The 24,165-nt window shown below is 54.9% G+C and overlaps 1 protein-coding gene across 2 annotated transcripts; it reads right to left on the bottom strand.

Moving 5' to 3' along the window:
• Positions 1 to 1,551: 1,551 nt before the first annotated feature.
• Positions 1,552 to 22,627, bottom strand: KCNG1 (potassium voltage-gated channel modifier subfamily G member 1). Of its 2 annotated transcripts, none has more exons than XM_073883950.1 (3): positions 22,426 to 22,627; positions 10,655 to 11,463; positions 1,552 to 6,560 (listed from the first exon to the last, which is right to left on the bottom strand). In XM_073883950.1, exons 2-3 carry the CDS (start codon positions 11,435 to 11,437, stop codon positions 5,790 to 5,792), a joined length of 1,554 nt encoding a protein of 517 aa, XP_073740051.1. In that variant the 5' UTR covers positions 11,438 to 11,463; positions 22,426 to 22,627; the 3' UTR covers positions 1,552 to 5,789. The 2 variants fall into 2 exon arrangements, with proteins under 2 accessions (XP_073740051.1, XP_073740052.1); XM_073883951.1 differs by lacking the exon at positions 22,426 to 22,627 and adding an exon at positions 22,138 to 22,214.
• Between the last annotated feature and the right edge of the window lie 1,538 nt (positions 22,628 to 24,165).

Below are 24,165 nucleotides of genomic sequence, written 5' to 3'. Positions count from 1 at the left end.
TGACAGAGCACAAGCAGGGGGAGTGGGAGAGGGAGAAGCAGGCTCCCTGCTGAGCAAGGAGCCCGACGTGGGACTCGATCCCAGGACTCTGGGATCATGACCTGGGCTGAAGGTAGCCGCTTAACCGACTGAGCCACCCAGGCGTCCCCAGAGGAAAAGATTTTAATGAGATTCATGTCACCATGTATATGAACAGATATGCCCGATATGTGTATATATTTTGTAGGACTCTGCATAGAAGTGAGGGATTTACAGATTCGTTGATTCAGCAAATATTTATTGAGCACCTACTATGTATCAGCTGCTGTCCTAGACCAGGGATACTCCTGTGAAGGCTCCTGCTCTTATGTAGCTAAACATCTAGTGGAGAGAAAAAGACCATGAACAAATAAATATATAATGTGTTAGGTGATAGGGTTTTAGAGAAGGGTGAAGCAGGGTAAGGGGGCTCAGTGCTTTAGAACATGGATTTTATTACACAGGTACGGTGAGGCCAAAAGATCAGGAGAAATTGCCGTTGAGAAGCTAGTTTGTTATACTCACAGTTCCCAAGAAGAGGGGGCACACCACAAAATGGGGGGGGCACATGGGAAAGCACCGGAGCTGGTCAGAGACAGAGGTGGTGCTGGGAAGATCTGTGGCAAGAGTCTTTATTGTGATCTCCGAGGGAAGGAAGAGATGAAGCCAGGCAAGCAGGCTTAGGATTGGCTAGTTGAATGATTCCAGCGGGCTCTGGCGTGGAGAGACTGTCCCTGGCTGTCTGGAGTCTGGCCCTGCGGTGATTAGAGCAGGTGGAGAGTGGGCAGGAGTGTGAGAGCCTGAAAAAAGGGGAAGTTGGGCGCAGGCTCTGGATTGGTTTGTATGTGAAAAGCGCATTTGTGGGTGCATTATCATCTCTAGGAACTGGTGAATCTCGGGGGGGGGACAGTCCGTCTCATGTCTGCAAGTCCTCAGCTATCAAAGCATCAGCATACAGAAAATAAAAGACAAGGTTAATACACTGGGGGCGTTCTGGGAATGTGGTCTTTCCCAGGGCTGGGGGAAGAGGTCAGATAAGGTCTCTCTGTTTAAGTGATATCTGAGCAGAGAACTGAATGAAGAGAGGGATCGAGCAGATATATCCTAGGAAAGAGTCTTCCAGGTGGAGGGCATAGCAAGTGCAAAGGCCCGGAGGTGGGACTGTATTTGGTTTGTTCAGTGACTCGAGAAGAGGTTGGTATAGCTTACAGGAGAGACAAGGAAAGATCGTCAGGGAGGTAGGGCTGAGAGTGTGTGGGATGAGATGTCACCACATTGTGGGAGGTGAGGTGCCCTGAGCAGAGGACGAAGATTATCTGACTTGGGTTCTGCAGCTGGGCAGAGAGGGGGTGGGGAGGGGAGCTGGGAGAGCAGGGAGACCAGGGGCGAGGCTCTGGCAACAATCCAGGTGGAAGAGGCTAGGGGCTGCACCACTGGAGGACCCAAGGAGACAGATTCCTGCTATCAGCTGACAAGCTTGGATGGGCAGAGGTTTGAGACAGAGTGGGAGAGACAGAACTTGTGTTAGAAGGAACACTTTATTTGTTTCTGAAGGAAAACATACGTGAAGCCATTTTAGCAAATGGAAATCTGAGTGAAAACCATGCTTTCTTTGACTGATGTCTTTCTCCACGCTCCGACAGCCCCCGTGCCTACATGCCTGTCATTCCATACGTCTGGAAATATCTTACTCATGTTGTCTTTTTCTCCATCAGATTATCAGCACCTCTGGGGAAGGGGCTGAGTCCAGTTCTGTTTTGGTTGTTTTGTCCCCAGCTGCTGTGATAAGGCCTGTTTCAGAGGAAGTTCTCTGGAAATGTTTGTTCAGAGTGTCCACTTTGCAGATCTGAGTTTTCTCCCTGGGAGGAAGGATTGCGCCCAGCAGGGACAAGTTTCCATGCCCACGTGCTCCCTTGACAACTAGAAAATGTCTCCATCTTCCTCATCTCTTGGCCTTTGCACGGGCTGTCCCCTCTGGTTGGATTGCTGTCCACCCCCCTCCAGGTCCCCTTTTAAAGGCCACCTCCTCAGAGAGACCTTCCCTGACCCTCTTCCCCACCCCCCCGCAGCCTATTTATTTAAGTAATCTCTGCACCCAACGTGGGACTCGAACTCACAACCCCGAGATCAAGAGTCGCATGTTCCTCCGACTGAGCCAGCCAGGCGGTCCCCTTCCCTGACCCTCTTAAATGGCTGCTCTCCACCTCTCCCTGGTCCCAGTCACCCCTTGCCAGGTCACTCTGTGCTTACCAACATCAGAAGTTATTGTCTTCAGTTCACATGACCCACTGTGTGGGCTCTGGTTCTTCGGTGGGAGGTGGTCTTGGTGCCTGCCCTCAGCCCCCTCAGTGGGATGGGTGCTCATGCCCCAGCAGCTGTGGGTGCCTGTTGCCAAAGGCTTCCACCTGCACTTCTCAGGCGATTGGCCCTTGGCCAACTGGAGTTGTCTTGCAGGATACGCCAAGTGGGTGCGGCAGGATCAGAACCAGGGAGGGGCAAGTGGGGCCGAGTCACCTAAGTGCAAAGGCAGAGCCTGTCTGTACTTAAAATTCTGATATTTTGTTCATTGTGGATTTGGGGCATTAATTTTGATTTTTTTCTTTTTTAAAGATTTTATTTTTTTTTAAGTAATCTCTGCACCCAACATGGGGCTCAAACCCACAACTCCGAGATCAAGAGTCACACGCTCCCCCGACTGAGCCAGCCAGGTGCCCCTAATTTTGATTTTTTTAAATACTGCATTCAAATATGATTTATCTTGATTACTGAGTCTTTTTTGACTTCCCTTTACATTCTGTGTTCAAGGCGAGAAGTCCTGAACCTGCTCAGGGGTGGAGCCTGAGAATCCGTATTGTTAAATCTGCCTTCCCAAACCCCCGCTGCGAGGCTTACAGGAGCTGTGAGCTAAATCGGAGATGCAGGATAACCACGTGACCTAAAAAAATAAATCTGGAAAGGCTTGCTTTGCTGTTTCTCCTGGAGCAGTGAATTTCGCACACTGCCTGCCCAGCTGTATGGGGTCAGTTGCCTGTACCAGGGTCAAAAGGGAAGCCCCATTAGGGCAGGGGCAAGGAATTTGCCCCCACACTTCAGTGAGAAGGGTTGTTTTTCAGTGTGATTTATAGCTGGGCTTTCTGCCTTAGATTCCACACTGCCAGAAAAAAAGCAGAAATCCATAATCATAAAGTTGGTCACTTTTGCCCTAGAAGCAGCTAGTTAGGAGTTCCAAGGCCTCCTAATTCTTAATTAGGGCCAAAGACCCTACGCCGCCCTCTGGGTGTGCAGGTCAGTGTCTAGAGCTCCTCAGTCCCTCAGGGGAGGTCTGGAGAGGTGCCTAAGTCTGGGTCTCTATCTTGGACACCCGATCAGAACCTGTGCGAGAGAGAGAAGATGCAGAAATCTCAACCCTTCCGTGACCCCAGTTCCTCCTCTGTACAACCCTAGACTCTGTCCTCCATGTGTGTGGGGGGGACACAGCTCCCCCACCAGTGCTGTCCCATTTGGGGCTCCATCCTTCACCCCAAATGGTATTTGCTTTCCACTCCACTGAGTTTTAAAGGGCTCCATTGTATACGGCTCTGTGTCACGTATCTGTCTGTTTAGCCTTTTCAATTGTTGCATGTCTCACAGCCACTTTGGAGGCGGGGGAGAAAGGTCATTCCCTAAATCTAAGGTATTGTTACCATGATGGCAGTGCCCGATTGCTATGACACCCACCAGGCTGGGGAAGATAGAGCTAATTAGGTGGAAAACTTACTTTTCAGGCATGAGTCACGGGCAGCAGGTGTCCGGGAACCTTTAAACAAGGCCCTCGTGACTCAAATGGTATTTCCACTCTGCATCACTGCATGTACATCATGCTGAGGTCGCCATGCCTCCCCACCCAAGACAGGGAGAGGACGTGCTTGGAGGCCTTTCTACTTCCTGGCCATCTTTCCCGTTTCCCTTCCCATTCATTCACTCCCCAGCCGTTTCGGGAGCACCTACTAGGTGCCAGGCCCTGGGCTAGGTGCTGGGAGCCAGCGGTGAGCTGCGTTGCCCAGTAGGGACTCACAGCGTGGGAGCAGCACCAAGCTCCTTGTGCAGGAGACAGACCGTAACCGAGTGGCAGGGAATACACGGGGCAACTTGGAAGGTCGACAGGTGGATGAAGAAGATCAAGCAGGATAGGAGGGCGTAAGGGGGAGGTGCTGGTGTGCATTCTTCGGAGAGGTGGTCAGGGGAGTGAGGGAAGGGGCAGCCATGGAGGGTTCTTTGGGAAGGGCATTCCAGATAGAGGGATCCGCAGATGTGAAGGCCCGAGGTGGGAGGGGGCTGGGTGTGTCGGCAGAGCCAGAGGGCCCTGTGGCCGGGTGGAGTGAGCAAAGCAGACAGAAGCCGGGGATGAAGCTGGAGAGGACAGGGCCCGGGTCACTCAGGGCATTGGGGTTTTATTCTCAATATAATGGACGGCCCCGGGTGGACTCAGGCGAGGCGGGTCAGATTTGTGTCAGAGCGTGCTTCCTGCTGCCGGCCCAAGGGCGGGGTCACAGCCAAGGCGGCAGTGGGTATGGGATGCAGAAAGCAATGTCGCTGTACCCGTGAGGGTGAAGCCAGGCTGTGGCTATATCGTGGGGGTAAAGCCCCCTCCCTGTCCCAGCACTGGGGCTCTGATGCCCTCGGGCTGAGTAAATCTGTTGGCTGGCGGTGGGGGGAGGGGCCCCTCTCTAATGTGCATCAGGAGCAGATCCCAGCCGGGTGGGTGCTCTTGGAGGCCTCTGGAGGGCACAGGGAGGCCTTGGGGGGCCCCAGGCAGTGCCTCTCAGACTGCTCCGGGGGAACCATGACCCACCTTCTCAAGGCATCAATCCCATTCTACGTTTAGCTTTAGGTTCAGGGAAGTGATTTAAAGCATTTTTTTTTTTTTTTAAAGACTGTTAAAATGAACGTGGAGTAGAGAAGAAAATCCACCGTATTTTTAAAAAGATAAAACGAAGCGATTTCACCTTTGTAGTCGGCAATGCGGACAGGCCCCTTGGTGTCCACTTAACCATTGGGGTGTCTTGGGGGAAAACTCTGAGAAGCCTAGGGCACAAGAGAAGAGAACAGGGTGGAAGAGAAGGGAGGGAGAGAGGTCAGGAGGGGAGAGGAATAAAAGAAAACCAGAAAGGGAACACAGCATTTACTGACAATGTCCCCAAAGGTATCTGTTCTCTCCCTGTTCTCTAACCCCACTGGGCGCAACCAGGTCTGAACGACCCAAGGAAACAGGCCGTTGTCCTCCCAGTACGCACACTGGCTGGCTTTGCTGGCAAGCACCTTCCCCTCTTCAGAGCCCCATGGAAGGCATTTTCTCTCTTTTTCATCGGTTTTCTTTAATTGCACACGATCCACACTAAACACAGACATGTTCCTGCTGTCATTTGTTTTTTTTTCCCTCCCGGCAGACCCAAAAAGCAAGTCTTTGCTGGGCATGTTATTTACATGGTGGAAAGAACAAAGCCATCTCCTTACTGGGGGAAACAGACATGGGGGCGGGGAGGGGGCTGTTGTGTGCTGGGGTCTTGACCAGCTTCTGCTTCTCTCGTGGAGGCGGAGGGGTAGGGACCCCTCTGCGGATGTTGCAGACGTCCTTCTCGGGGTGTGGTTCCAGTGGGTCCTGTGCCAGGACCGCACTCAGAGCAGCAGGCGCCTTTGAGGGCATCTTGTAGTGACGGCGATAGCTTCAAGCCGCAGAGGGCAGGCAGAGCTGGGGGTGTCCTGGCGGTGGCGACGGGGTCTGTCCTCTGGGCTCAGTTGTTGTCTCTGGTGTCCGAGGACGCACTTCCAAACAAGAGGTCGCTATCGTGGGACATGGTGCTCAGCTGCGACTTGGTCTTGATGAGGAACTGGGCCCTCCGGAACATGACCCTCTCCTGCTCCTGCTTGAGCTCCAGGTAGGAGCGGGAGAAGGTGTGGAAGATGGAGGTCACCGGGAAGGCCATGAGGAGGATGCCGCTGAGGATGCTGCTGAGCGCCACCACCTGGCCCGGCGTGCTCCTGGGTACCATGTCGCCATAGCCCACAGTTGTCATGGTGATGACAGCCCACCAGTAGCAGGCGGGGATGCTGGTGAACTCGGGGCTGTCGGCCATCTCGTTCTCGATGACGTAGAGGAGGGGGGCAAACAGGGCGATGGCCACGCAGAGGAAGAGCAGTAAGAGCCCGAACTCGCGGGTGCAGCGGCGGGCCGTGAGCCCCAGCGTCTGCAGCCCCAGGGAGTGGCGGGCCAGCCGCATGACGTACAGGATGCGCAGCGCCCGCAGGACCCGCAGCACCAGCCCCACCTTGTCCAGGTAGCTGTTGCCCGCGCCCGACTTGCGGCGGCCCGCGGCGGCGCCGTCCACCAGCAGGGTGATGTAGTAAGGCAGGATGGCCACCAAGTCGATGAGCGTCAGCGGGCTCCGCAGGAAGGCGAACTTGCTGGGCGCCTGGATCAGCCGCAGGAGGAACTCGAGGGAGAACCAGCCCACGCACACCGACTCCACGATGAAGACGTTGTGGCACATCTGCGAGCACTGGCCCTGGGAGAGAGGGGGGAGGTCGGGGTGGGGGGGAGGTCAGCCGCGCCACTGGCCAGGCCGTGTGTTTGCCCGGGGCCCCGCCCTAGTTAGGCTCACGTCCCCGGGGGTGGGGGGCTGGCCACGCCCAGGGCTTGAGGCACCCGCAACCACCACTCTTCTGTCTCCCCAGCGGAGGCCTGCTGCCCCTGGATTCCAGACCCCAGAGGGCCTACCTCCTTGATGTCACTCCTAGGGTGTCCGATGGATGTTTCAAATTTATCATGTCCCAAACCGGGCTGCTGTTTTTTTTAAAAAAATTCTTTTTATTGAGATATAACTGACATAAAATACTGTGTCAGTTTCAGGTGTACATGTTGATTTGATACATCTATATATTGCAATAAGATTACCACCGTAGCCTTAAGCTAACACCTTTATCATGTCACGTAATTATAATTTCTTTTTTGGGGTGGAAACAATTAAGATTTAGCCTCTTCAGTCTCTTGGTTTCTCCTGCACACCCGCCCACCAGTGCTTTCCCTTCTTAGCAACCCCACCTTTCCAGTTGCTCGGGATGGGAGACTCAGCCTCATTCTGACACCTCTCAGAGTCCTCAGGAAATCCCATTGGTTCTTCCTTTAAAATGATTCCAGAATCAAACCACTTCTCCTATGTCTGCTGCCCTCACCTTGGTCCAGCCACCATCCTCTCTTGCCTGGACAGTTGCAGGCACCTCCTTCCTGGACTCCCTGGTCCCTACAGTTTATTCTGCGCACATAGCCAGAGGGATGCTGAGAACGTGGATCGGATCCTGTGCGTTCTCTGCTCAGCACCCTCCATGGCTCAGAGAGATAGCTCAAGTCCTCCGGGGGCACACATGGCCTGGCTACCACCTCTCCCACTTCCTAGCCCCCTGTCTGCCTTGTTCGTGTGCTCCAGCCTACCCCCCACCCAGGGTCCCCCCACCCCCCAAGCCAGACCTTGACTTTCTGCTCTTCCCCCGGATACCCACATGGCTCTACCCTCCCTTCCTCCAGTTCTTTGCTTCAATATCACTTTCCCAGGGAGGCCATTCATGACCCCCTCGATTAAAAGTCCCCCCCTTTGTCTTCCATCCAGATTCTCCTTTTCCTGCTCTATTTATTTAGAGGGTTCATCATCTCTTAAAATGCTTTATAAGTTACTTATGTATCATGTTCAGTATCTGTTTCCACCCTCCACCTCCCCTGCCCCTTTGCCCCAGCAGATTATATCCCCCCGGCAACCATACCAGCTCGTGTGTTGTTCACTCTTAGGACCCCAGTGCCTGGAACAGCCTAGCACGCGACAAGTGACCAATTCACGTTTGTCACCAGGGTGGATGGAAGCGCATGGGACTGGCATTTAGATGGGGGTGCCAACTCAAGGCCAGGTGGGCAAAGGGAGCCTGAGGAAGCCGGGCCAGGTGGGGTGGAGGTCAGCCAGAAAGCACGGCTCTCCTGCTAAGTACCTCCTGATCACTGCGCCAAGGGAATTCAGGCTGGAGTTTCGCGTGAAACCTCCTGGGTTTTAAATGTTGTGATAATTCAATACAAATAAACACTCTGTGGGCCACTCAAACTTATCTGTGTGCTGCATTTGGCATGCGGGCTGCCAGCTTGTCTCTCTGGTCTGCCATGGAACTGGACAGGAGACTGTCCCCAGTGGCTTTGGACCTCAGTCTCAAAGGGGCCTGTGACAGAGTGGGAAGGCACACATATATTTAGCCTGGGGCATCTGTCATTCCTAGGCACAGCTGGATTCTGTGAGTCCTGCCCTAGCAGCTCTCTCTCTAGGAATAAGTTAGAGGCTGCAGAAATGAACTAGTACTCAGTGGGCCATGAGGTCTCAGCCCTCTGGTATGGGAAGCCTCCTTCTCTAGGAAGCCTTCCTGGAGTGGGCCCCCTCCAAGTATACCCAGCATAGTTGATGGGCCTCTCATAAGAGCCCCCTTGGGCTTATGGTCACAGAGTATCACTGTCCCTTCTCCACAGGACCTGAAGTCCTTGTAGCTGGAAAACTTGTTCTGGTCACCCTGCATGCCAGGTGATGCCTGAACATAGTAGGCACTCGAATATGTGCTCAAGCAGCAAGTGAAACAGTGAACCTCACTGGTCTCCAAAATGAAGTCAAAGAACAGCATTATCACTGAATCAAGAAAAAGTCCAAGTATTATTAAAAAAAAAAAAAAGCAAGTGTCAGAAGGTGAATAAAACTGTAGCTTTATTAGCATTTTCCTGATAAAGTCAAGACTGCATATGTTGGAGCCAAGAAAAAATTTATACCATGTACAGGTACTTCCAGACAGGTCTCAAATGATAAGCATTTGCTCGCTCGCTCTTTGGCAGGTGCATGTAATCCTTATAGTTAGTACTGCCTGCACGCTCCAGCGCCAGGCATTATTCCAAACACTTCCTGTGGACTCACTCACAGAATCCTCACAACACTGTGAGCTGAGCCTCTGCACAGCAGCCCTACTGAGGCACAGGGAGGGTAAGTAACTTGCCCACAGGTGCGCAGCCAGGGTGGACGTAATGGGATTCAAATTCAGGCCATTAGGTTCTAGCCCCACCCTCTTCATCACTCCCGCTTCTGCTTATCAAAAATTATTTTTACTGGTTGAGTGTTACATTTTTAAAACTCACTTTAAAAATTAAATGTATAAAAAAGTGCCAGAAACCCGCCCCCACAACCCCGTGTTATAAATGCAATAGCCATTGTTGCCTCCTCCATTATATATGCGGAAAAACCCTCCCCTGGTGAGTAGTTCCAATGTTCCATCAGAGAGTTCATGTGAAGCGCTCAGCACATGCCGGGTACATGGCCAGTGCTCATTAAATGCTGGCCAGCATGATATTTATGTTGAGTTCATACAGCCATACCTATTTCTCCATCGCCTATACAATTTGTACTTGTTGGAATGTTTTGGTCTGTCTTAAACTTGCTTCTAGAACAACCCCCCCGCCCCCCGCCGTGCCCTGCCTCCCCACCCCCATGTGGGGAAAGGGTCCCAACTTAAAAGGCCCAAAGGTCTCATATATTAGGAAACTGAACTGGGGAGCACACACTTTCCATAGACTCAGCTCCCACCCAGAGCTGCTGTGTGGACTGCAGGCCAGGGGGCCAGACCCTATGCATTTTGAGAAGCTGAGAGTTTGAATTTTTAAATACAAGACGCTTTACTTTTAAATGTTGGCAAGCAAGTACAATTTTTAGGGAGCACAGTGTGGGCCAATCACACACTTCCGAGGAGGTATGTGAAGTCGCAGGCTGCCATGTGGGACTCGTACTTCTTTGTTCAAGAGCACAGAACTGTGGCTCAGTCAGACCTGGGTCTGGGCAAGCTGCCCTGCTGCACTGTTCTCCTCTGTCAGCTGGTAAGAGAATGCCTCCCGTACAGGGCTGCTGGAAGTTTCGCTGAGAACATGAGGTGTAGGCAGAACTACGGCCCAGCCCCTGGCTGCTAGTAACGGCTGGCTGAGAATCCAGGTCACACCTTGGTCAGGCCACGGAGTAAACACTTGACACACACTTCCCTTGCTTAACACAGAGACCCTCACTGTTTGAGCCCACGCATGTACATACACAGCTATCAATAAAAATTATATGCCGGACCCAGAAAATGGTTCTGGGCTATCTTTAAACAAGGGAATTAGGAAGCTTGAGATAGGGCTCATGTGAAGTAAATGTGGATGATATATTATTATGTGTTTAGCCCAGGGGCAGGCTCATCATAAATCACATCATTCACGGACCCGCTCATCTGTTCCTTCCACGGAGGGGCGGAGTGGACCGGAGTTGTCCATGCTCCACACTGTTCTAGACCCTGGGGGCACCGCACAGAGCAGGCCAGGCACGGAGCTGGTGGTGGAACATGGAGGTGGACAACACACGTGTTAAGCAGGATGTCAGAAGGGACTGGAGATGCTGCTCAGCCAGCGCAGTCAGGGAAGGCCTCCTGGTGGAGGTGACCGCGCCGGCGTGAAGGAGGTGGACTTCTGGAGAGAGGGGCCCTGTAGACTGCTTTGTCCCCTGAACTCAGAGGACCCTCCCCATCCCCGCAGCGAGCCTCCCCTGCACACAGCTGTGGCTCTTACCTGCTCCTCCTCCTCCCGCAGGCTGGGCAGGGTGCTGATGGACAGGTTGACGGCCGTGACGGTGACGAAGAGCACCGAGAGGCAGGCGAACACCTTGCCCGGCAGCCCCGAGTGCGGCCTCTCCACCATGTCGCGCAGTCTCCGCATGCAGCGGCCCAGGCGGCCCTCGCCCTCGGCCGGGCCCTCGCTGCCGGGGTCCTCGCTGGACGGCGGCTCATCGTCGTCCCGCTCCACCACGTCGGCGAACTCCTCGATCTTCTGCAGGTAGCGGCGCTTGCAGCAGCCGTCCAGGCGGTCCTCGGCGATGCCCCAGTAGAGCAGCTCCTCCTGGAAGGACAGGGCGCACATCTCGCGCAACAGGCGCAGCTTGCCCGCCCGCAGGAAGGTCAGGATGGTGCCAAAGGCCCCCGGGTGGCGGTCGAAGAAGAACTCGTTGCAGGTCACGTCGTAGTCGTCACACACGTTGAGGATGTCGTCGAAGTTGGTGCAGGCCTTGAGCTGGCCCAGGCGCGTCAGCGGGAACTCCTCGAGCGTGGTCCAGGGCAGCGAGTACTTGATGCCGCCCACGTTGATGATGATCTGCCGCCGCCGGTCCTCGGGCTGGCCGGCCTGGCGGGGCGCGTCCTGGGGCCGGGGCCGGGGCCGCAGCCGCTGCGCCCGGCGGTAGAACACGCCCTTGAGGGACTGGCCCTGCGGGAAGAAGGCCGGGTGGAAGGAGGCGTCCGAAGCGCAGCTCAAGGCGCTGTAGTCGTAATCGGAGTTGTCTCCCGGTAGGAGGGTCATTTTGGGCTTTCACATCCCCCTCGCGCCTGGGTTGGAGAAGGGAGGAAAGACCCTCAGTGAGGCCCGAGTCTGGGCAGCCCGTGCCGCTTCTGCAGGTATTCGCTGTTGGGGACTGAACCGTGTGCCCCCCCCCCCACCCCTTCCCGGATTCACAGGGGGAAAGCCTGACCACTGTGGGCCAGTATTAGGAGGCAGGGCCTTGGTGGTGGGGGTGGGGGGGTGATTAGGTTTAGCTGAGGTCGTGAGGGGCGGGATCAGTGCCCTTATGGGAAGAGGAAGAGCCACCAGAGCTCCCTCTCTCTCCACCACGTGGGGACACAGTCAGAAGACAGCCACCTACAAGCCAGGAAGAGTCCTCCCCAGAAGCCAGCCACCTCGGCACCCTGAACTTGGACTTCCAAGCACTTGTGGATACAAGCACAGACTCTGGAGCCTCATGGCCCAGGGAAGGTTACTTAACCTTGATCTGCTTCAATTTCCTCATCTGTAGAATGGGTACAACCATTTCCCCTACTTCGTAATCCTACGAAGTAGGATTACTGAGAAGAATCCATGAATTATGTGCGTAAGAGCATTTAATAACACAGTGCCTGGCACATAGCAGGTACTCAATCATTGTTGTCTATTATTACTATTTGTGTTTACCTTAAAGGGACAACTTGTATTGCTTCCGTAAGTGGAAAACCTAGATCACTGGCCATAAATAAGAGGCAATGTCCAAAGAAATGCATAATTATCACAACAGTGCCAGAGTTGCTCATATATCATCAAACATTTTGAGGGTATAGGGGTGAACTGCACAGGCATGACCACTCCTCTAGGAAGCCTTCCTTGGCTCTTCCAGCTAAATCGAGTCCTCCCACCCCTGTACCTGCATCATCATCCTTACTATAACTGTGTGCAAGCCTGGTTCCTTTATGAGACTGCTTGCTCTGTAGGACAAGAACTGGGCTCTACTCAGCTCTGAATCTCTGTGCCCAGCAGTGTAAGAGCTCAAAGAAGTAGCTGCTGAATGGGGCCAACATGAGGAGGACACTTCTGAAAACCTGAGGTCAAAATATCCACTTATACAGGCCCCTTCCTTCCCAACTCTCAAAGCTAAGGGTGTGTGCTACTAGAATGACATTGCTTATTCATTCATAGCTCACGGGCTGAATTTGGTTCACAAATGTTCTCCTGGCTTGGAGAAGATTTTGAAAATTGAGGAAGTTTCTGTAGAAATTTATATTCTTGGTTTCTCTTGAAAAATCAGACTATTTGGCAACATTTGGCTTAAATTCCAGCTGAGAAATGACTGCCCCCTGTTGGCAGGGCATGCATGTGGCAATCTACCACAGTCCCCACCCTTCCCTGTTGTCTTCCTAATACCCACTTTCCTTCACTCATAGATGTTTCCTTCCTGGCCCCTGTAGGCGTTTGAGTTTGAGACCCCCCCCCCAGATTATAGCAACTGAGCTCTCCAGAATGAAGCTGATCCATAGAAAAAGTAAGACTAATACTCGGCTTTTTTAAAATCACCATCCTTCCCTCCAGCCTAGTCCCCCATGGAAGCAAGTAGTACCAGCAAAGTCTACCAATTCCATTTCCAATACCTGAGTGTCGATCTGTGCCGTGGACATGTGCTGGGAAAATGCACGTGCCCACACACGTGCACACACACCTGTAGGGACGAGAAAGTGTTCGACAGGAGCCAGGGGGGTTCCACCTGAAAGAGGATCCTTCCTAACAGAAATTCTTGTTCATAAAGCAAATCATCACTCCACTCATTTATCTTTGAGGAAAGATACAGTTTCACAGATTGGGTTCTGGAAAACTAGGTATACCTGCACTTGAAATGAAAATGATCTGATTTTAGAGTGTTGAGAATGTTTCTTAACTTCACCTAAAATTGGAACCCATCTCCTCGGGCGCAGCCTGCTAGAATCCCTTCGAGGAGCGAGAATAATCCCTTTCAGGCACTTCACATGAGTGGTACCGCTTTTCAGCTCTGCTGCTTTATCTTTGCCACCAAAGACAAGAGGAAAAGTGACATTCTGTTTGGCAAGAATGGTGACAGAAGAAAAGGAACCTTCCTCTGGTCCTGCAAGCCCCAAAGAGCCCTTGTGAAACCCCCTTGGCTGTAATCACCTCTTACAGACAGAATGTCTTCTTTCAAGCTCTCAGCTCTCCCTCTGGCATAGAGCTCCCCCAATTAGTGATCCCTCATTTCGTTCTCTCATGACCCCTGTCAGCTGTGAGTTAAAGCCTCAGCATCTCCTATGTGGAAGGTTACCCTGTCCCAGCATACTGTTTAGCATGGAGAAGGAAAAAACCCGCGTCAGGCAGCCTGCTTGCACACAGAAGGCCAGATGCTGGGATTTGCCAAATGAGGAATGGGCACACTTCTCCTTGGCCTTGGGTCTTGGGGGGACACCCAGTCTGATGGGTGTAGGGGGGACGGCTCTGCATGTTAGACTCTAGAGTCTTGAGCAAAGTTTATAAATCAAACAGGCCCCAAAGTCCTGCTTCTGGAAAACAATGCCACTTTTTACTCAGCCCGATACCCTCATGAGAAGTTTGGTCTTTTAACATTTCTCTGTGGTGTTGGGTCTGCCAGTCCTACAGCATGACTGATTTTAGTGATTTTGTCTCTGAGGGTCTGTGGGTGCTTGGGAAGAGAAAGCCGTTTGAGAAAGGGGCTGTGATAGTGAGGATGACAAGGAGTCCTGAGATGTCATTCCACACTTACCACGTGTTGGGCCTGGGCCAGATCTACAGGCACAGCAGAGACCAAGGCAGACCCAGCCCTTGTCCTCAGGGAGCAGACATCCGAGTGGAGGAGGTGGTCTCTAAACAGATCATTTCAGGAAACAGCAAGAACATGATAGCAACAGGAGACGGAGGGGTCCGGGAGGGCTTCTCGGAGGAAACAGCCTCGGGGCTGAGGTTGGATGGGAAGGAGCCAGCCCTGTGAGGACCTGGAGGAGGGTGTCTAAGGCTGAGGGAATGGGAAGAGCTTGCTCCTTGACCTGGGGGTGGGCTTGCTGGTCAAGCCAGAGAAGGCCAAGGGGCGGGTGCAGTGAGTGAGGGGAAGGTGGGAGAAGTTGAGCGTGGGGAAGTCAGCAGACACCAGATGGAACCGAGCCTAGTGGGCCATGACAAGGGGCTGGGGTTTACTCTCCAGGGTGGGGGGGGTGTCCTCAGGAGTAGACTATGGGTGGGCTGGGGAAACCAGGCAGGAATTCTCTGTAGTCCTTCTTGAAAGAGTCAACTAAGACTTGGGTCAGTGGAAAGGACTGGAGAATTGGCTGCATTCCGGATGGACTTTGGAGGAATTGGGGCTAAGACTTGTTGTGGGTCGGGAGTGTGGTGAGGGGGGCGGAGAGCATGGATTCCAGTGGTGCCATTCACTGAGGAGACACTAGGTGGAGTTTTGATGAGACTGGTGTAAGAGGCAGCACTTGCTGGTTGTGAGATGATGGACAGGAGGGCAGATGGGCAAATCAGGGAGAGAAAGCAGGCATGAGGGTGGTTCGCATGGATGGATGGATGGATGGATGGATGGAAAGACGGAGTTGGACCATATCAAAGCTGTCCTGATGACTGTGTGTGTGTGTGTGTGTGTGTGTGTGTGTGTGTGTGTGTGGTGGGAGTTTCAGCTGGTAGTTTTGACCTGGCTGAGCTACAGAGGGCAGGAGCGCCAGGCTAGCAGAGAAATGGCAGAGCCCGGAGGCCGAGGCGCTCCCTGTGCCCAGCACTCAGCACCCACGTCCCTGTTGAAGCTGCACTCCACACCAGGCCTGGTTAGTGCAGGTAGACACCACTGGGGGGGACATGTAGGCGGAGTGCCGCGCCTCCACCGAGGTGCCCTAATCCTAATCCCTGGAACCTGTGAATGGGTTCGATTACAGGTGAGGAGGAATTAAGGTTGCCAATCAGCTGCGTTTGAGACGGGAAGATGATCCTGGATTCTCTGGGACCCAAGCCATCACGAGGGTCCTTAAAAGATGGGAGAGAGGCAGGAAAGTGTGTTGGATGCCATGCAGTGTGAGGAGGGTTTGGCCGGCTGCCGCAGGCTTTGAAGATGGAAGGGGCCCCAGGCTGACGACAGCTGGCAGCCTCTAGAAGCTGGAAAAAGCAAGACCGGACTCTCTCCTGGGCTCTCCAGAGAGGAATGCAGCTTGCTGACTCCTTTATCTTAGCCCTATAAGGCCCATTTGAGACTTCTGTCTCCCAAAATGTGAGGTAATGAGTTTGTGCTGTTTTCAGCCACTCAGAAGAGTAATACAGGGGATGTTGAGAAAAAGCAGGTCTTACTCCAGCTTGGGGGACAGCTTGCTGACTACTCCAAGCTGGGGAAGCAGAAGAGCCCATGCGCTCTGAAATCAGGAACACCTGGGTTCAAGGCCGCTCACTCTGACTTTGGGCAAGTCATGTCTTACTTCGGAGACTCACTACCCTCATCTGTAAAATGGGGATATGAATAGCTTCTACCTCCCTGTGTTATGGTGAAGACCAAGGCAGATGACCTGGGTGATGTGCGTGGCGTAATGCCTGACACACAGGGACCCTCAACAAATACCTGCTGCATCATTAGCTATGAGGGAGGTCTGGACTCTTTCTCTCAACCTGCCAAGGGTGACTCCTTTCCTGACCTGATCCAGTGGGATTTGAACGCAGCATTTGTCTGACCCCCAGAGCTCCCTGCTGGAGGAAGTACTGTCCGGTACAGCCTCAGGGACAGCCATCAGGGGTGCTGCGGGAAGTGAAGGATGTTGCTGTTGTATGAGCCAGGAATCCCAGTCCTGGGTGTGAGAACAGACCTGGGTTCGCAGGGGTTGTGGCACACAATAATATAGTATTTGTGCTCAGATCCTTGACTCAGGGTCTGCTTCTGGGGACTGAGATCCAAGAGAGGACCAAAGTACAAGAATGCCTGTCCCATGTTCCCCGTGGCCCCTGGCGTCCATCCCGGGTCCAGGGGGTGAGGGAGTGGGGTGAGATGGGCAAGTGAGTCGTGGTAGACACAGATGGTGGACTCCTATACATTGCACAGGAATTAGAAGCACTGAACTAGATGTAGGTTTAGCAACACATTTAGATCTTAAAAGCATGATGCCGAGTGGAAAAGAAACAGAAGTTTATAGCACTATGCTATTTATATAAATGAACACACACACACACACACATTACAAATTTGACAAAGACTCAAGCACTTGGAAGGATCTATATCAACCACGGGGAGGGTGCCTGGCAGGACAGGGGCAGGGGATAAGCAAGGGAGGGTGGTGTGTGGAACGAGGGAACAATGAATAAGACAGCCCGGCACAGGCCAGTGATGAATGGTGGCATGAAGTGAAGAGTGTGGTTAATACAACTCTGGGATTTAATCCAGGTAAAGAGAAATGAAGAGCACGAAACCAACCAAGCCACCAGGCTCTGAACTGCCCCGAGTGCTGAGTGGAGATACAGATTCGTAGGACCATCCCTAGACCTTTGCAGTCTGAATCCCTGAGGGGGGCCCAGGAATTGGCATTTTTGACAGGCTCCCTTATGGATGGATGCTCATGTATGCTCAAGTTCAAGAGAGACAGAGAGGGTGCCTTGAATACCTGGAGCCCACACCCCCTCAGGGGCTGGGGGCTGCAAGAGCTGCTCTGGATTTTGGTGGGGAGCCCTCTGACCAACTTCTCCACCTCTTTGGGGGTTCTGGAAAGCTCCGTGGGTCCCAGTCTTGGGAAACTTCACTGGAGAAGGAGAAACCCTTCTGTTCTGAGAGAAAAATCTTCTGCACTGGGGTCGCCTTGATCCAATTCCCCTTTGGGAGCCCAGAGATCTGCTGAAACTCCCCATGCAACTTCTTTTCCTTCCCCTTGGGAGAAAGATGATGTGCACAAGCTATGACGGAGGGTTGGGTATCATTTCCAAAGATAAACGGTCATCAAACCATAAGGAGTTCTGGGTGGCAGAGGCCGCTGTGTGGTCAGTATCTGCTCCGAATGGACGTGCTAGGCCTGGGAGTGGAGGTAGGAAGGGAGAGCGGGATGGGGTAAAGGTCTGGATCAGGCTGGCCTGGCCACCACAGCTGCTCCTGCCAACGACCCTTTGGCCTGAGACAGCCATCGGCACCCACCGACTCGCCGGGCCCTCTCTGAGCCTCTTTCCTCCCTGTAAAGTGGGAGAAGCGTGCCCATCTCACAGAGCTGTTGGGAGGACCCAGTGAATGGAGGGTTGCTGCAGGGATTAGCAGTGTCGCCCGATCGCTCACCGCCATGGCCACATCCCGTCAAGGTCATGAACGGGTTCCATAAACTGGTGTGCACTCATCCTAACTGCACTGATCCTTAACATACCACGGGTCTCTCTTGACTCTGTTCTTCCAGTCCTCTGCCCCTCCCTTGGGACGGAGCTCTCTGTCCCTCTTCTGAGAGGGGGATGCAGAGACAGTGCTGAACACTCACGGTGCTATAGTGACAACCATCACAGCCACCCTTAACTGCGTACTGAGTGCTGCGGTGCTGTGCTAAAAGCCTTAATCGACAGAGCCATGTCAAGCATCACCACTAACACCCCCATTCTATAGATGAAGAAATCGAGGCTTTGGTAAATAAAAACTCAGGACTCTGGTGATATAAGTGATAAAGCCAGAATCAATCTACACCTGTAGGACTCTTTGACCTCTGCATTTTACTGTCTCCCTGGATTACTGGTTCCCAGGGGAGGGGGGAGGTCTCCACCACCTGCAGCAAGCTAGGGACTGGATCTCTCCTCTCTCTGTGTCTACGGACAAGCTTTTGGAAAGTCTTTCGTGATGGGGAGAAGCAGGCAGTTGCCCATGGCTGGGGGAAACACGTTTATTCCTAGTGTATATTTGCACACAAGCAGAGTTAGAAATCAACAAAAGCCGTGGTGTTGTCAAATTCTGAGTTGCCATTTTGGCCTCCGGGGAGAAGAGCCCTCCTGTGCTGTAAACACAGGTCAGATGTGAGGGGGTGGCCTCTGGGCCTAGCTGCCTGCCTGCTCCCCCACCTCCTGGCTGTGCACCCTTACAAAAATGACTTCACCTCTCTGGGCCTGAGTGTTCTCGGCCATCAGCTGGGGTCATCATCACACTTGCTTGTAAGCGCTTGGAGCTGTGAGTTCACATGTTAGGGCCCTGTGTTTGCTAGAAGGACTTTTGTGTAGCAAGCTTGGCACCTCCCCTCGCGCTTCCTTTCTCAGAGGAGGACTGTGAGGTGGAAAACACTTTCCAGAAGGGGGGCTTCTGTGCTGGCTCTCCTCTCACCCCGCACTGACGTCAAGTCACTCACTTGGCTGGGCCTCAATTTCCCCATCTGTAACATAAACTGCTGATGCACGCCCCTGTGGTAGGCAGAATAATGGGTCCCCAAAGAGGTCAATGTCCTGATCCTCAGGCCCTGAGAATGTGTGACCTTACGTGGCAGAAGAGATTTTGCTGGTGTGATTAATGAAATCAATGATCTTGAGGTGCGGAGATGATCCGGGGGGGCCCCGCATATAATCACAAGCATCCTTAAAGAGGGAGGCAGGAGGGTCAGGGTCGGAGAAGCAGATGCGATGGCGGAAGCAGAGGTCGGAGTGATGTGGGGCCAGGAGCCAAGGGTGCGGGCAGGATCTAGAAGCTGGAAAGGGCATGGAAATGGGTTCTCCCCCAGGAGGAACACAACCCCGCCGACCCCTTGATTTTAGGCCAGGGAGACCCATTTTTGACTTCTGATCCCCCATTCTGTAAGATGCTAAATTTGTGTTGCTTTAAGCCACTACATTGGAGCTAATATTGTGGCAGGTGGGAACGAACACAAGCTCAAAGGCAACTTTCTAAAAGAAAAGCATTTCTCTCCTGAGCAACTCAGGCTTTGGTTTCTTCCTCTCCCACCACGATTCTCAGCCTGTGCCGTTCCCTCACTCTGAGATCTCCCCACGCTGCCCTTCCCCTGCCAGTGTGGCTTCATCTGTCAGGGGTAGGGCTCCTGGCTGGGCTGACTCAGAGGCGGGTCATGCTGCATTAATTCCCAATTAAAACATTAATCAAAATGGATCCAGCCAGTAGGCTGGCCCAGGTCCCAGTGTGCTGGACCGCCTCGAGATGCAGCACCCGCATGGAGAATCTGTCTTTCCCAGCTACCTGCTGTCCATCCTCATCACCATGCAACCATGCCAGATGGATCTCAGCCCTGCTTCTTGAGAGCTGGGGCCCAAGACACTGGTGATAGTGACGTATTTGCTGGGAGCCGGGCTTCTCCCTCCATTGCCACCTGCCCCCCCAAAAGAAAATGTGCCAGGGTCTCCCCCCTCCCCCCATAAAAAAGACCAAGTGGCCTCTGGAGCCTCCTTATTTTGCTTCTGGCAAAATAACAGCAAATGCACATTTGCCTTCTACCAAGAGGTGTTTTGGTGTGGGAGCCGAGGGTCCTTTTCTATTTGCCTCCTTGCAGCGGGAAACCTGGGCCCGCAGGCATTAGCGGAGGAACTGGCTGGGGGAGCAGCGGGGACCTTGGCAGCTGGAAGGGGACACCTGTGTACGCAGTCCCTCCGATCTTTTTCCTTAGTAAGTGTTAAGGCTGCAGTGTCTGCGGGAAGCCCTGGCAGCCCAGTGGGGAACGAGGGGGAGCCTGGATGTACATGCCTGCCTGGGGAGGCGCAGGTGTGAGGCGAAGTCACCACAGAGCAGGGACAAATCCGAGGCAAAATGCAGATCCTGTCTGTGGTACGTTACTTTGTGTTCTGATTTTGTTAACCATGTACTGTCTGCTATATCATCAAAATGGCCCATAGTGATTGAGTGCTTACAGGCTAGCCTTCCCTGCCGCTCCCTTTTTATTCATTCTATGTAGAGCGGCTTTTCCAGCCACCATTTTCCACCCAGGGACTCCATTTCTGGGTTTAATAAATCAACCAAGAGTGGATTCCCAGACCCCTCTGTCTTTGGCGACCGGAAGTGCTGACGCTTCGTCATGTATTCAGAAAGGGGAAGTGGAGAAAGGACAGCCCAGTCAAGACACTTTTAGGGGTGCAGGGGATTATTCATTCCTTCGTTCTGGCTTGAGTGTCTTAGCCCTGCATCCAGGACACATTTCTCTGCTCTCACGTTCCCTGGGGGCATCAGTTGAGCCTCTTGCCGGGGGCCCAGCTGTGTGTCCGATGCAGAGGATTCAAAGTGGCAGCGGGACTGAAGCCTGGCTCCCACATCTGTCCTGACCAGGCTGCAGGGTGTCCCCAGCTTGCGTTCTCAAACTTGGGGACAGGGATCAAGGGATCAAGGCTGCCTTGTGTCCAGCCCACTCACAGCTCCCCACGGGTTTGGAGTGTGTCCCGCGACAGACATCTTTCCACTGGAATGGGCTGCGTTAGGGAATGACCCATAAGGGCCATCCTAGCCTATCTTTCAGACACACCTTCCCTCACTCCCCACTCAGCAGGGGCCTCTGCAGAGGTCTGAGACAGAGGACACCAGGGCCAAGCTCAGGTCCGGAGAACCCAAGAAATCCACTCAAGAAAGAGAGCGGGGCCCTGGCCACATGACCCACAGTGTCCCCTGGCCCCAGCATAGGTGCTGCGTCTCCAGCAGGCCAAACTTCCCCTGGAGACTTGCTCCCCATAGTGACTCTGACTGTAGTCATGTGTGGGGGTATCAGACACACCCTAGTGAATAAATCTCTGCTCAGACTTATGGAGACAGGAGGCCCTCCACACCCCCCCCCCCAATGAATCAGAGCAGTTCCTGCTCCCTCATGGCACCTCCCCCTGCCCTTATTTCAAGGTATGAGCGAAGGAGGGGTCGCCGCGTCTGTCTCATCCTCTGGGTGACTTTGGTGCCTGGCACCCTTTAAGTGCTTCAGAAAATGCCTGCTGAACAACTTTAATAAACCATTATTGGTGGGAGCCTGCATTCATCAGTAAGTTTAGATAAGTAATTCTCAACACCCCCTCTCCATGGTCAGTCTCCCCTAAGGAGATTTTTGAAGACATTTTCTTCCTATCCAAGAACCTATTCCAGCTTTCCTGCTCTCTTTGAGAATGACTGCATTACATGAACCAAGGAAAGGCTATTCGGCTTCTGCCTCTAACGTGGGGGTTGCTGCAGTCAGCCACCCCCGGGGCAGGCTGGGGCCTCCTCAAGGCAAGGGTTGGGGCTTAAACCCTACTTCTCTCTAAGCGGCAAGATGCTTCCACCCCATCCATCCCATCCCTCTCCTTCAGCTCAGAGCTTCAGTAACTGTTCGTTAAACGAATGAAATAATGCATGTTGGGCACTTGGCACGGTGAGCTGCGCATAGTAGGTGCTCAACCCATCTTTGTCCAATTCATGAATGAAAAGAACTTCTCTTTTCCTTCCTTACCCAAAGACTCCAGTCCATCCAGCCTGAGCCCCTCCCGGGTATGGAGCCCCTGAGGCTGAGGAGGCGACCACCCACTTTTCCTACGAGATGCTAGAACCTCCAGTGAACACAGCTGTCTTGGGATCCCCAGCGCCGAGCGCACAGTGGGCGCTCAATAAAAGCTAGTTGAGTAAATGAATGACTTAATAAAGCCCGCTGGTGGAGATGCTCCATTCTGTGCCCAAGGATGGAGTGAATAAGCCAGAGACGGGCGCCCCCTCTTCCACCTCCCCCTAACACTCCCTCCTCCCCCCGCTCCATCCCCACCCCCGGGATCCAGAAACCTCCGCCGCAGCCAGGCTGCGCCCCCCGCCCCGTCACCTCGGCGGAGCACGTCCAGCGCTTCGCATCCCGGGGACGGCTCGGGAAGAACTGAAGCCGGACCCGCTCCGTGCCGGTGGCGAGCGCGCCCCACGCCGCCGCCCGCAGCCGCTCCCGGGTCCCCGGTCGCCCGCGCCTCCCCGCCCCGCGGCTTTCGGTGCCCCCTGCAGGGGAGCCCGCGGTCACGGCCACGTGCAGCCCCCAGATCCCGAGCCCGGAGCCCGAGCGTGTGAGCGCGGGGGGCCGCTCGGCGGCGCCCGGCGAGGCCGCCGCGCGCAAAGTTCCCACCTCAAGTTCCCGTCACGGCGTCCCCGCGGCGGAGTTGGCCCGGCCGCGGCTGCCGTCCCCCGGGGGCGGCCGGCGGGTCCCGGGCGAGGGCGCGAGCAGGGCTTGGGAGCCGCCCGGGCCGCCTCCCGGAGCCGCGCGCAAACTTCGGCCCCCGGGCCCGGCTCAGCTCCCGCACTCGGACCCAAGGCCGCCCCGCCTCCGCCTCCCGGTCCCCGCCGGGCTCCGAGTGCGCCGGGAGCGCCGCGCCGCAGCAGCCGAGGGAGGAGGGAGCGGGGCAGGAGGCGGGACGGAGGGAGGGGACTGCGCGCGGGGCGGGGAGAGTGGGCGCGCGGCGGAGAGCGCGGCGCCGGCCTCGCCCCGCCGCCCGGTTCCGGCCGGTCTCGCGCGCCTCGGGTGGGCAGCGCTCCGCTCGGCCCTGACCGAGCCCGGCCGGGACTGCACGCCCCTCGCCCGGGCCGCCCCTCCGCCCGCCCCGGCGCTCCCCCGCGCTCGCTGCCCCGAGGCCGTCCGCGCGCCCTCACCACCCCCCCCTCCCCGGGGTCGCGCGCCTCGTCACGTGCGTTCCCCCGCCGCTCCGGTGCCCCGCTGGCCCTCCACCCCTCGCGCCACGGGCCCACGGGTCTACACGTGCCACGTGAAGTCCCCACGCTCCGCGGCCCCGGGGGCGGCACGCCCTTCAACCTTCTGGGGGCCACATGCCGCCTGTCGTGTGCTGTTCCCGCGAGGTCCGGGTGCACCGGGCCCTCGGGCCCCTCGGGCCACTGCCGGCCGGGGACTGCACGCGCCTGAGAGCGCCAACTTCTTAGCGACGGCACCTGCCGCGCCAGGCGCCTTTCCCTCCGGGGGCCGCGTGGCCCGGCCGCCTGCACGCCCGGCCGACGCGGGGCACTCACACCGGGGCCTGGGGTCCGGGGGGGCCTGGGGTCCCGGGGTCCAGCACCCTGTGGTGCACAGGCAGCCGGTGGGGAGCGACGCCTCGCTTTGAAATTGGTAGGAGTTGCGCTTTTGCTGGGCTTTGGGTTGGACGGCTTTCCCCCGCCCGAGCCACCGCAGAGCCGGCCTCTTAGGGTCGCTTGCCTCGCACTCTCCTTTCCTCTTCTCCTTCCAGTCTCTACCGCCTTTCCCGCCAGCAGGGAACCCAGAAAGGCAGTGAAGAAACTCCACTGTGGGCGGGGCCTGAGACCTTCTCTCGAAGGGTGGGGAGCAGGCTCGGCAGGTGAATGCCCATGCTTTCTGGGACGTGATGAAGAGAAACAGGGTTCGAGGGTCCATTCGGCAAAGGGTGGCTTCCTGGTGCCGCGGAAGTGACCACAACAGTCCAGGACTTGTCCCGAAGAACTCACCTTCTGCTCGGGGAGAGGCGGAACCAGGAAAACCGTTGACAAGCAGGACTGCAGTCTGTGAGGGGGGCAAGGAAGAAGCCAGAGCAGGGTTGGGGGGTACAGAGTGAGGGGAGAGACCATTTTCGGTAGACCTCTGAGGAGGGAACATTTACACAGCCGTGAACAAGGAAGATCTGGTAAGACAGCTTCCCAGGTGGATGGAACAGCAAAGGCAATGACCCTGCAGCAGGAAGGAGAGGGAGGCATGTTTGAGGGATGGCAGGGACATCAGAGAGAGGTGCTGGGGAGGGTGTGTGGGAGAAGGCTTCCTAGCTGTGTGCACTTTGGTGGTCGGGTGGTCCCCGGAGCACACTTTGAGAAACAAGGCCCTATGTGGTGGATCAGGTCCCTGCCTTCC

Source organism: Callorhinus ursinus, unplaced genomic scaffold, assembly GCF_003265705.2.
Source record: "Callorhinus ursinus isolate GAN/ISIS: 27379988/994484 unplaced genomic scaffold, GSC_fseal_2.0 scaffold53, whole genome shotgun sequence".
Taxonomy (NCBI): domain Eukaryota; kingdom Metazoa; phylum Chordata; class Mammalia; order Carnivora; family Otariidae; genus Callorhinus; species Callorhinus ursinus.
This window is presented reverse-complemented; position numbering and strand designations above follow the sequence as displayed.

What these genes read in the sequence shown, in the direction of transcription:
- KCNG1 (XM_073883950.1), bottom strand. Translation starts at nt 11,437, where the DNA reads ATGACCCTCCTACCGGGAGACAACTCCGATTACGACTACAGCGCCTTG. An exon ending in TGCGGGAGGAGGAGGAGCAG is followed by an intron (nt 6,561 to 10,654) that starts GTAAGAGCCACA and finishes CCTCTCTCCCAG; the next exon opens with GGCCAGTGCTCGCAGATGTG.